The 13,507-nt window shown below is 32.5% G+C and overlaps 1 protein-coding gene across 1 annotated transcript; it reads left to right on the forward strand.

Annotated features, from left to right (window-relative positions):
* Positions 1–10,695: 10,695 nt before the first annotated feature.
* On the forward strand, positions 10,696–11,733 carry LOC132057680 (dehydration-responsive element-binding protein 1B-like). Its single transcript, XM_059450296.1, has 2 exons — positions 10,696–11,275; positions 11,360–11,733. Exons 1-2 carry the CDS (start codon positions 10,758–10,760, stop codon positions 11,553–11,555), a joined length of 714 nt encoding a protein of 237 aa, XP_059306279.1. The 5' UTR covers positions 10,696–10,757; the 3' UTR covers positions 11,556–11,733.
* Positions 11,734–13,507: the final 1,774 nt, after the last annotated feature.

The raw sequence follows: 13,507 nt of genomic DNA on the forward strand, positions 1-13,507 counted from the left end.
TTGATCCCAAAGTCACTAACCCTAATATTCTCTTAGAGATAGACATCCATAATAATAAATAATATTTATAACACTCCCCTTGGATGTCTATTTGATAGATAATGTGCCTCGTTAAAACCTTACTAGAAAAACCCGGTAAAAAAATCTAGTGAAGGAAAAAGAGTACACATTTCTAATAATACGCTATTTGTTGCCTCATTAAAAAACCTTACAGAAAACCCAATTGGGACAAAACCTTGGCTAAGGAAAAAGAGTACAACGTATTAACTCCCAATGGGTACATCACTCCAAAACTTGAATCTTGCATTCCAATCTTGTGCACCATCTTCTTGAAAGTTGTAGTTTGTAGAGACTTGGTGAATAAATCGGTCATATTATCGCTCGAACAAATCTCTTGCACGTTGATATCACCATTCTTCTAGAGCTTGTGTGTGAAGAACAACTTTTGTGAAATAAGCTTTATCCCTTTATGAATCCACTCTCTAGTTGGGCTATGTATGTTGCTACATCTTCAGTCTTTGGATAGAGTTGCATCAACATATAATATTGTTGATAATCTGTAAGTGCATTCACTGAATTGCTTTATAAATAAATGTTATCTTTATACGATTTAAGCTGTCATATAGAATAACATCGTATGGTATAATCCCTCAAAGTCATAGCAAAATATATAAATGCATCAATTGCATAAAGATATGGTACTTCAGACCAAAAATCTTGCAAGTTTCTCATTTCAACTTCTTTATTGAGTATAATCTATTTCTTTTCAAAACTCTTCAAGAGTTTCAATAATTCTCAAGTCATCAACTTGCACTAACAATATGACATTTTGATTTCCACAAAAACGTAGGGATAAATAGACCCTTAATCATTAAACATTCATTAAGGTGATTAAATCACATTCACCTTGCTTGATTTAATTCATAATAACGAACAAAACTTCTAGAACTTGTATATGCTTCAGGCATTCAAAATTCTTCAGGAATTTTCATATAATTTTGTCAAGTAATTCATATAGGATATGACAACATCTATTTCTATTTAAATATGTGACATCTTCTGGTGTCCGACACGGTCCAATAAACTTTACGCTTACCAAGGTGCGTCATTTCACTTGATAATAATTTCTACGTTAGCATGCTTTAATAGACGTAGAATTTAGATCCTCACAATCTTTTACAATATTGCGCTATATTGTACCAAAGATATCGTCGACGATATATCATTTGTATCGGTTCGCAATGTGACATAACTTATTGAGATCTCTTCACTTCCATTATTTTTAGGTACCTAACCTCTCATGAGGTTTCATGAAGTGTTATGTCGCAAAGAGCACATTGCCTCCTTATAATGATCATTAATAATTTGCTCCTCTTTCTTTTCAATGATTATTGCGTTTGGGCCGTCTCTACCACGCTTCATGCATGCTTTAATGTCTTGTCCTTCGAGGGACATGAATTTAATAGGAGCATTTTGCACTGAAGTTAGAAATTAATTTTTGGGTCGGCAAATGCTTCTAGCATTTGAGTAGAATTATCTTTTGAATGAGGATCATACTAATGATATATAATTTATCACATATTCCTCGGCTACTTATTCTCTCCCCCTTATGTTAGAAAAACTAACATACACCCCATTTTCTTTGGGAATCCATCTTTATGCATCATGGTAGATTAATTAATCGTATACCACATGTAAAAAGCTGTTAGATGGAAATATCTTTTCCTTAACCCTGAACCAATTGTGAGGGGAAAATTTATCATAATTTAGCACATGAAGCATTGTTCTCATAAGCAATGGTTTAGCTTTTTATCGGAGGCATTCAATGCCAAACCAACTTGGATATAAACTAGCATTCACAAGATGAATTATCTTGATTACATAATACGAAAATTACGCTCTCAACTCAATCATTTTTGAGCAAGTAACTTTGCATATGTCAAACGGGTTGACAATAAACGCACATTGATTTTCTTATCGATGCATCTATTTAAGACATCACATAACAAGTGAACGGGCCCATATTCACCTTTTCTATATTTTCAGAATTTGGGAAATTCAATCCCAACATTAGCCAAAGATAATCCACTTATCATGAGAACAAGCAACAAAGATAAATTCTTAAAGAATCTTCTGGTTCTTCAATATATAGAATATTCAATCGGAATCATATTTGAATCGGGTAGGCCAAATTGCTCATGCCAATCATAAAATTATCTATATTAGTAAACTTCGGTTTACCATGCCATGTCTATTTGTTTTAGTAAACTTAAGGTTTTTTATGACATGATTTTTTTTTTTTTTTTTGTACGAGTAAACCCGAATTTACCGTAACATGATTTCATCATGGTCATATCGTAGTATATGTTGGAAAATAAGGCGTGTAAACTTTCACATAGATATTTATTACCCACATGATTTTGTAGATATTTGATCATCCCATCATTAATAGCTACACATGATAGTCATTTACTTTAGTAAACTTCGGGTTTACTACTTGTATTTCGATCATAACAACTTTGGAGATAGGATGAATGCCATAATAATAAATAAACTCTTCAGAGCTTTCAATTTATTTTTCATAATCAAATATTTTGGACACTACCGTGTCATGATTCTTGTATATAAAACAATTAGGGTTCTTCTGACCTTGATTATTACTTTTGTACTACCAAATATTGCTTAGACAACTGCAGTGTCTAGAAAGAGAATTTGATTAGATATTTATGATGTCATGAAAGAAAACGGTAAGCAAGTGGACATTTAGAAATAATAAATTCATAATTGAATTTTAATGCAACTTACTTTGAGAGTTATCCATATCTTCAAATGAAATGACGTACGCAAAGTAAAATAAATACACATTAAATATTAGTACTATTAGAAAGTACAAAGTAAAAACTAAGTAATATAACAAACCAATGGTTATATTCGATAAGAACCAATACGACATGTGATATCAAATCGACTAATGAATATAGTACGGTTACACGCACACATGCAAAACATTCTTTGGCATATATGTACACCATAAACACATAGTGATAGCCATAAAATAAAAATGCACGAGACTATAAAACTTATAAAGAAATGGTTTAAGATATATATACCTTTCCTCCCATATTTATAATGGTCTAATTAACAAAGTGATGGACACTTCCATATATATATACTTAAAGTTTCAAGTCCTTGTTTTCATTAAATAGAATTACATCCATCTTGATAAATTTTCATCAATATGATAAAAAATAATGACTAATTAATAAATTCTACTAGGATACAATAATTCACTTTTCTAATTTTAAAAGATTTGCATACATGTAGTACTTTTTAAAGAGAATCCTTTTATGATGTATCGAAGACAATATAATAATATTAATTTCATGAAATTGGGTAGTGACCCATATCTCCTTATACCATAAAACACAGAAATTATTATGGTTCTTATTAATGTATCTAGTGCCTATGTGGTTTAGGCTCAATCCAAAACAACAAGAATTTACTACTGTGGTTTACACGTACCTTAATATTCAACAAACAAATATTAGTCATGCACTTGGTTTTGACATATTATTAAGAATATGCACTACATGACATATTGGTGTACTTCCTCGATGGAAAAATATATAAATTGTTATTTCCTTCGGGAAAATTAAAAACATACGGAGAAAACATTCAACGAGATCTGCCATCTTTTGCCTTAAAATAAAATTGACCAAGATGTTTCTACGTGCAACAATCACTTTATACCACAAAATAACATTTATATTATTTTATCTCTTCGGGAGGTGTTGTGGTATTTCTTCATTCACTTCAATGGAATGAACTTTGGTCACTTAGGCTTCAAATTATCTCTCATGTATCTTACAACTTCTTTACACTTCGGGAGAAAATTTCAAAGTTTTACTTCTTAAGGAGCAATGCAAAGTTTAACCACTCGAGAGTAAAGTTAGAAGTTTTACCAACTTCGGGGGTAAATTTAAGAGTTCACTACTACAGGAGCAAATTTCAAAGTCTTACTACTTCGGGAGTAAACTTCAGATTTACTACTCCAAGTGTAAATTTTAGAGTCTTACTACTTCGGGAGTAAACTTCAGATTTAGTACGAGTAAGAAAATTCAGAATACTTCTTCTCAATTATTCTACCTCTACTGGAGGTGAGTCGTGATATCTTCACAACCAAGTACATGTTCGTATTTATAGGCTTTACAATATTGTCACATTCACTTCAGAGAATGAATCTGTATTTGTAAGTTGTTTCACTCACTTGAGAGAATGGAACCAAATCACATGGACTTGCTTCAACCACATCAAAATTACAGAACTTACAATTTCTTCTTATGATGTTGCTACTCAGTATAAATCGAGGCATACATATATTATAAGCCTCCGAAATTATTATCACTTCTAGTCTTCAAGTGATTAACTAAGACATGAAATATGTTACCACTTACCACTTCGGTGGCGGTACATGAACTCGCCGGTTCAAGCCAATGTGGCGTTAGTATCATAATATACACATATTGCTCTTCGTAGCAATTTTATTTCACACATTAAAATGTGCAATAGTCATAGGAAATATATTTTTTTTTCTACATATTTATTGCAATACGTACATTTAAAAGCACACGGATGCAATAGTCCAACAAATGCTTGTATATGCTCTTAAAAATCAAATGGTAATACATGTATGTTCAATACGATAAATTTATATTCCAAAAACTAGATATGCATAAGTAATGCTTATTCATAGATCCCAATGATATGAAAACATAATAGTCCAATGGATCCAAATTGATTAAAATAAAACAGTCCGTACCTTTTCAAAGGCAAGGTGAATACTCACAATTTAATGGTGCGTTTGTTCAACGTCCAATTTCTTGAGACCGAGATAACTATAGGTTATCTTTCTCCAAATCTCAAGATTTCTTTAAAGTAAGTGCTCAAGGTAGAGTCTCGTGCTTGATAACGTGTTATAAAATAATAAAGCGAAGAAGAATATTGTGGAGAAAGAGAGAAGAGGGGAGAGTTCTTATTTCTCTTGTTCGGGATTCTTTTACAATAGAGAAGAACCTCTATATTTATAGGGAAAAAGTGACTTGATCCCAAAGTCACTAACCCTAATATTTCTCTTAGAGATAGACATCCATAATAATAAATAATATTTATAACAATATATATATATTCGCTTGTCATCTCTTTCGAAGTAGTTTCAGCTTCCTAGTTAACCAAGAAAAAATTCCTTTTCGATTCGACGGATACCTCTCAAGCAAAATAATAAACTAAGAAGTATAATAATCAAAAGAAGCAATATCTTTCAAGAAGTCTGCTGAATTTTATTATGTTCTTTCTGTAATAGTACACGAAGCTTAAAAACAATACAGTATAGTACACGAAGCTTAAAAATAATACAGTAGACTCCTTAAAAAATTTATAATGGAGAATGTGGAATAGAAGACTTGCGAAAAAAAGCCTCAAATCTGCAAACAAAATTGAAGAAGCGTTTGTATTACTATAATTGTCTTGTTAATTTGGACACCAAATCGCATGCATGTCTAGTTTGGACTCTTTATTCAGTTGCACTGCTTGTTCAATAAACTTTTGTGACTGCCCAGTTAGTTAATATAGTTAATTTAAAGAGTTGTCTTTGTGATAACAGTCATAAGTCAATTTGAATATGAATAGATTTAGTTCCAATGTCGATTTACCAGGATTTTCCAGTAAGTGGAACATAGTTAATGTAAAGAGTTATCTTGGTGATAGAAGTCTTGCGTGATCAATATGAGCATGGATTTAGTCCAATGCTGATTACCAGAATTTTTAGATAGTATAAGCTGTCACAATTCATTTTTAATTCAAAAAGTTTACTATTAGGTAAAGTCTAAATATTACGATTTTATTTGACATTCATTGATTCTTCAAAAATTATTTTATTTAGCTTTAAAAGGGTATAAGTCAATTAATATTTTAGGGCTATTAGGTTTATAGTTTTAGGTTTAAGAAGCATGTCCAAAAGAAATAGGAATAGAGTTAATTAAGGATATAAAAGCCGTTCAATATTTAAAGGATATTTTGGTCAACCAACATTTATATTCATGCTTTTATAATAATATAGATATAGATATAGCTATAGATATAGATAGATAGATATAAGTACCTTTTCAACTTTATTATATAATCTTCTGTAAACCTTCACTTAGTATACATTATGGAATTGAGACACAATTTTTTTAAAAGGTGAATTGGGTTGAGAATAGTTTTTGTTTAACGAATAGCAAAATAGGCACCTATAGTTGCACTTACACATGATTGTGTTTGGTCCTTTAATTTCACGGGATTTTATCTAAATACCTGAATATGTTCAAAACTCGTGTTATAAACACTTCCGCTCGTTGATTAAGCTTACGTATAACATGTGTGCACTACAACAAATTTGATTAGTTATTTTTATTTATTTAAAAATCATATTTTATCAAAAAACTTTTGTGATGAAAACAATTTGTCAACCATTCGAAAACATAAGTCTCTAAAAGTATACATAGACAATTTAATGTTTGTCGGCAGATAAAATTATATTAACTATGAAATCCTTTTCATCCTCAAATACCTAGTATTTATAACACTTACTCGTCACAAACTAAAAAAAAATGTATTTGATTGTCACTAATTGTTCGAGCTATTAGTGACAAAAGCTAAGGTCACAAAGAATATACTCCCTCTTTTTCAATCTGTATCGTATTTTCCATATTATTTTATCCCGAAAAGAATGTCATATTAGTTACTTTATTTAAAAATAATTTTACTTTAAATTTTCATTTTACCATTAATGAATAATGAATGTCACATTAACTTTCATTGGTTTGAAGGATCAAAATCTCACATTTATATTAATTGAAGGTTAATTATGCTTAGTCGAATTATATAAGGACCAAAATTGAAATAAACATCGCTATTTTCCCAATTTATAAAAATCAGAATATTAAAAAAAAACAATAATCTTATTTTCTTAACTTCCGAGTCTAGTTAAACTAAAACTACTAAAATGAAACGGAGGGAGTATCCATTAATATGCTCTAAAAGATTAAGCAGACACAAAACATATTAAAGATTCCAACAAGCAGATTCACTAAAGATATGAATTGCAGTCTTAGAAGTATTAGTGGAAAATCTTAAGTAGTCTACTCCCCCCGTCTCAAAATATTTGTCGTTTTATTTACTCAAAATAAAATTAAGTAGCTTTTTTCCATTTTACCCTTGTATTAATTTGTCACACCCCGAATCATGGCCTGGGCGTAACACGGCACTCGGTGCCTGACTGCATGTGACCGAGCGAACCACATGACTTGTTGAATTAACATGGGGCATAAACATGAGCGGAATATAACATGAAACATGGTGAGCCTTAACAAAACATGAGAAGTCATAATACATTTAATAAAATACTTGTATAAAAAGTGAATACGGAAATATCATAAACTGAGCCAAAGATGGCTACACAACTCTAAGTATCTGACATGACTGACTGACTAGTCTATGAAACCTCTATCATAAATCTGAACTGTAAAAAATATTTGCTGGGACAAGGCCCTCAGCATACCTTAACTTGCTAAACATGACATGAAAATAAATAAGGATAACACCCCGAATAAGATAGGGCTCACCAATTAGCTGATACGGCATGGAGTTATGCGGCGTCCGTAAATTCGTTTTGGTAAATGCGGTGCTCCGGGCAATATAAAAGGGATGTCGGCACATTGAGATATGTAAAGGAGATTTGAAATAAACATGGTAAGAGCTTAATATTAAATAAGGTCATGAGCAGGAACATGAATACATACATACATATATATACATACATACATACATATATATATATATATAACATGAGAAAAATATATTAAAGAGGTTAGTATAACAGTATGTTACACCACGTTAACACATGTTTGATCTCTGCTCGATGAGTTCAAAAGCTTTCGGAGAAGACATAAACATGACATGAATGGATCCTTCTCTAAAAATATATGAAGGAATCGTCCTACTAGGCGGAGCGATCCTTATCCTACGTTGGCATACATAGTTCCACGTGTAAAACCTTCTCGGTAATTTGTGCAACTCCCAAAAACATGAACATGATATAGTTGGCTGAGAAGCCCATAATTTTGTAAAAACATGACTTATAGTATAACATGGATATCTTGTTTCATAATCATGGATAATGATTACATAATTTATTTGCATGAAAACGTGTAGACATGTAGGATATTCATGAAAGTAAGCATAATGTTTAATGACTTGCATGTAGGAACCCATGGAATGCAATATATGGGTTTTTTTGATTATGGATTGATTCCAATATAAATGGAAGATTAGGAATATAACAACGAATATATATGTTTCAAACATGGTAAATCATGGTGCATGGACTTAGGGTTATCATGAACTTGACTAAAAACCCTAGTTTAGTGAACTCTTGCATAATCAGGGAAGAACGTGGCGTGGGAAAGAACAAAGATGTTCTCACACGTAGATAGAAACCTTGCATACCTGTTAAATTCCAAAACTTGTAATAGAATTCTAAAATATTAAACCTTGAGCCTTAAGATGGGTTTTCTTGAAAACCCTAAGTTAGGAACAATGATTTGCTTATTAGATTACATGAATATATGTTAGAATTGACTTGGAAGGGCTTGGAATAGCTTACCTTGTTGTTTTGGATTGATGGGAGAAGAAGACCTTCTTGTTAGGGCTTGGGAGTATGAAAAATAGAATAAAAAGGCTGAACTGGGGTATTTATACTTAACTGAGTCGGGGGCGTTATACGGTCCGTATAATAGTATACGATCCGTATAAACTAACTGTATTAAACGATGGTCACATTCCAGAAACTGGGACTTCCCAAATGAGTTTCACGGAATAAAAATACGGTCCGTATAACATTATACGGTCCGTATCGAAGCATTTCAAAAACTTGGTAGAAACTGGGATTTTGTACTCGCCTTATACGAACTGGAAGTATGGGCTATATATTATTATTCGGTCCATATATCTGGTCGTGAAAATGGGATTTTGCTGAACTGCAGCAATTAAATTCCAATACTTCCAGACTGATATTCTAAGTCCCAAATCATGAATCTAACCTTGTTTAAAGGTACGAGGTGTTACATAATTACATCAATGGGCAGATTTTGTAAGTTCACATACCAACATTTAAGAGGTTTCATCATTAATAAAGTAAATATTCATTGAGAAGAGAGAACATGATGAAATATGTTAAGAGGGTAAAATAGTAAAATATTACCCTTACTAATGCTTTCTTAATGGGCGTGTAAATTAAAAATGCGACAAATATGTTGAGACGAAGGGAGTAATAAGCAAGAATATTAATCTCGGATGGAATTTATGTGATATAGTTTGAAGACTTGAAACAAGAAAGCAAGAAAGACTTTTTGAAGGCTGTGCAAAAACAAGATAGTAAATATACTACGTGGTTGTAAGTCATTTCATTAAGGGGAGAAAAGGAAGTTTTAAGTTAAATTATTTTAAATATAGAAATGTATAATTCTTTTGGGTACAAATGGGATGAAAATATATCATATAAATTGGAATACAGGGAGTAGTTGTATTTTGTATTCATGTTGACCTTCGACGTGACGGCTACCTGGCACTCTAGATTCTCAAAGTTTCACTAGTTAATTAATCGTTGGAGGTATAAAAAAGTACTCCGTTAATTTGAAGGCACTAATAGTATAAAAAAATATATAACATAAATTGGAACAGAGAGAGTAGTTGTATTCTGTATTCATGTTGACCTTCGATGTGACGACCACCTGGCACTCTGAATTCTCAAAGATTCACTAGTCAATTAATCGTTGGTGGTATAAAAAAGTACTCCGTTAATTTGAATGCACTAATAGTATAAAAAAATAATGTATAATTAGGTCACTTATTGAGTAATTATAGATCAAATTTAATGATAAGCATGAATGTAGATATAATACTACTAACAGGCTCACATGTTATAATTTACTAATGAAAGAATTTATATTATCAATATATATAAATTAGATTTTGAGCTAACAATTACACTCTTTATGTGTCAATTTATGTGATATAGTTTGATTAAACATTGTTTAAATGAAAAAAATAAAAAAAAGGTTAAAATATTGGTTACAAGTAGATATTTGTGTGTCTGTAAATAATTTCATTAAGGGTAAAAAAAATAAGTTTTAAATTAAATAATTTCTTAATTTAGAAATCTATCATTATTTTTTGCATAGACTATATATATATATATATATATATATATATATATATATATATATATTACATAAATTGAGGCAGATGGATCATTTTGTTTTATCATTTTCAAATGACAAAGATGGTCAGTAGCAGCCTAAGAAGTCAAAGTCTAAAGTTTTACTCACTGGAAACGATTCACAAGCAGCCACATAAGCAGAAAGAAAACCCGCACGAGTTGTGGACGCACTTAAAGATTTGGAATATACGTTTCTTAACCCAATCCACTTGTCCCATAAAACAGCTGGGATATTTGGAACTCAAAAATCCAGCCTGTCCTCTTTTCACGCCTCAAACAAACGTGTTTTTTAGCGTCATAGATAAATTTTTTTAACTTTACTGCTTCCCTTCCACTATAAATAGAGCCCACCTCTCACACTGACCATAAAGGAAAAAAACACTACTTAAAGAAACATCAAACACTACTCTTTACTCTCTCAACCAGCAGTGACTGATCAAGAATGGATATTTTTCGAAGCTATTATTCGGACCCACTTACTGACTCATCATCAACATCTGATACCAGCAGCTCCCCTAGTAGAGCTAATCTTACTGAATATTCGTCAGTTATGTTAGCTTCAAAAAACCCCAAGAAGCCATCGGGGAGAAAGAAGTTTCAGGAAACTCGTCATCCAGTATGTAGGGGAGTCAGGAAGAGGAATTCAGGCAAGTGGGTTTGTGAAGTCAGAGAACCTAATTCAAAATCAAGGATTTGGCTCGGCACTTACCCAACCGTGGAAATGGCGGCTAGAGCTCATGACGTGGCGGCTTTAGCATTAAGGGGTCCTTCTGCTTGCTTGAACTTTGCCGACTCTACTTGGAGGTTGCCTATCCCCGCTTCCGCCGACTCCAAGGATATTCGAGAAAGGCGGTACGAGAGCCAAAGTTGGCAGACCATTGGAAGGAATTTCGGGGAGAATCTTGCAGATACTCTCTGGCGCGAGCACGCATTTCGGAGAATCGACAATACTCGTGAAATGTACGTGAAGGCATAGTTTGTGAGAATCTAGCATAGGCTCTAAACGTCCGATAGTACGGTTTGAATACGACGGTACTCCGAAACGTCCGAGAGTAAATTTTTTATGAATGAGGAAGCACTGGAGAGTAGGTTCTTTATGGATGAGGAAGCGCTCTTCTACATGCCCGGATTAATTACTAATATGGCGGAAGGACTAATGCTACCTCCACCTCAATGTGCAGAAGTTGGAGATCATGTGGAAGTTGATAGTTACATGCCTCTATGGAGTTATTCTTTCTAAATAGTTTTGGTATTCTATCTTCCCTATTAAGTACAGTTTCTTAAATTAGGATTTAGGAGATTTTAGTGATTTCCGTACTCAATATTTGGATGGTACGGATGTACACTAGTATTGTAATTTAGTAACTTTTGTGTATATTAATAGAGTTGAAAATATATTAAAATGGTTATTGAAAGTAGTTTCATTGAATTGTTAAATTAAATGAGTTCAAAATCTTGAAGACTATAAAAGTAATAATTCCTTCAATAAAAAATAATGAAGGGGTGCCGATCGACTATAAGTCAACTGTCAATTATATTTTCAGTTACAATTCCAAATTTCAATATTAGGAAACTACATGAAAATCATTAGAAGCCACAGCTTTCTTTATGTTTAGAAACATTTAAAGTTCAGGAACATTTTTAAATTGTATTATAAATGACAATTTCTTATTCAGCAAACAAGTACTAATTGTCATATATAAAGTAAAATAAAGAAAATATACCATAACTTATTAATGTCAACAAATCTTTTTTTTTAAAAGCAAATCCACTAGGCCTAGTTTTTTTTTAAAATTTATATAATAAAAGTGAAAAAGGAAAAAGTACAAGGGGAGATAGGGCAATTACCTTACCAATCCTATTGAGGAGTAAAATAGTTATCCCTTTAAGGAGCCAATAGGGGCGAATTTATGTATAAAAAATGAGTCACGTGAACCCATGGTCACCCGATTAAATTCATTATATTATGTATATAATCCTTAAACTATATCTAATATTAACTGAAGGAACACATAATCAAACAAAATTGAGTGGAGTATTAGTTAAGTGTTGGCTTTGATCCCTTACGGTTGCGGGATCAAACTCAGCTAAATGCACTTTTATGGGTCTTTTTTAAAAAGTAAAAAAAAATAAAAAATCTAAGCAGAGTCAAATGCCCATAATCTCTACAAGTACAATCCTTGGAGAGGGACAGTCTCACGTTCTAGGTTGGTGCATGCAATAGTACTTATCCTAGCTAGTCCAGTAGAAGAATATCCAAACAGGAAACTTTAAAATAAGATCCTTAGGACCTGCATGTCGCCACGTGGAACACACGTTTTCGTGGGAAAACGGCGATGAAAAGTTTTCTTTCATTTCTTGCAAAGGGCAGGCAGTTGGAGATGTTATTGTACAAATTGAGTGTATTATTAGTTAGATATCAGTTGCTTTAATATATTTGAAAAGTCTTTTTTTCTAACTGGATATACATAGTTCAACAGTTTGCATTTGGACACTCTAGGAAACAACCTAAGTGAGTGGTCCAGAAACACAATAGAAGATGTTCACAAGATGGTTTCAGAGTGGGAAAACAAGATCTAAATCCTAGAAGACAAGGACCTGGATAGTAACACTGGGACAAGCAGAATATCTCGGATGGATGGATAGGCCATCTTGAAACAGAAAGCCCAAGTGGACTGATTTGGGCAAGGAGATAGTAATTCTAAATACTTTCATAGCCTGATCTGAGACAAAAGAAACAAGTTGAAACTTCATAGAATCAAGAACCACAGAGGCAATTGGGTACAAAATGGGATGATAAGATCTCTAAAGCTGCTATCAAACATTTTGAAAAGCTATTCAATCTTCAAAAGCCCACCATGAACAAGAACCTGATTGACTGTATTCCTTCTTGCATTAATGAGGCTGATAATATTATGCTTTGAGACTCCCACTGAGGATGAGGTGAAACTAGTTGTATTCAACACGATTCTGCTAACACTGGAGGACTTAATGGCTACAATGAGACTTTTTATCAGAAATGCTGGGATGTTATCAAATATAATGTCACTGCCATGGTTCGGGACTTCTTTAATGGCAAACATCGATCTTACCAAGTTCTATTCTCATACCTGCCTAGTTTTAAACCCCAAAGTCACCTTCTCAGATTTCTTCAGACACTTTCTATTTCCGCATCTTTTATTATTTATGAGA

This window comes from Lycium ferocissimum, chromosome 5, assembly GCF_029784015.1.
Source record: "Lycium ferocissimum isolate CSIRO_LF1 chromosome 5, AGI_CSIRO_Lferr_CH_V1, whole genome shotgun sequence".
In the NCBI taxonomy this organism is placed as follows: Eukaryota; Viridiplantae; Streptophyta; class Magnoliopsida; order Solanales; family Solanaceae; genus Lycium; species Lycium ferocissimum.

Coding starts and splice junctions, on each gene's coding strand:
- LOC132057680 (XM_059450296.1), top strand. CDS start 10,758: ATGGATATTTTTCGAAGCTATTATTCGGACCCACTTACTGACTCATCA. Junction 11,276..11,359: donor ATCGACAATACTCGTGAAAT/GTACGTGAAGGC, acceptor GTACTCCGAAAC/GTCCGAGAGTAAATTTTTTA.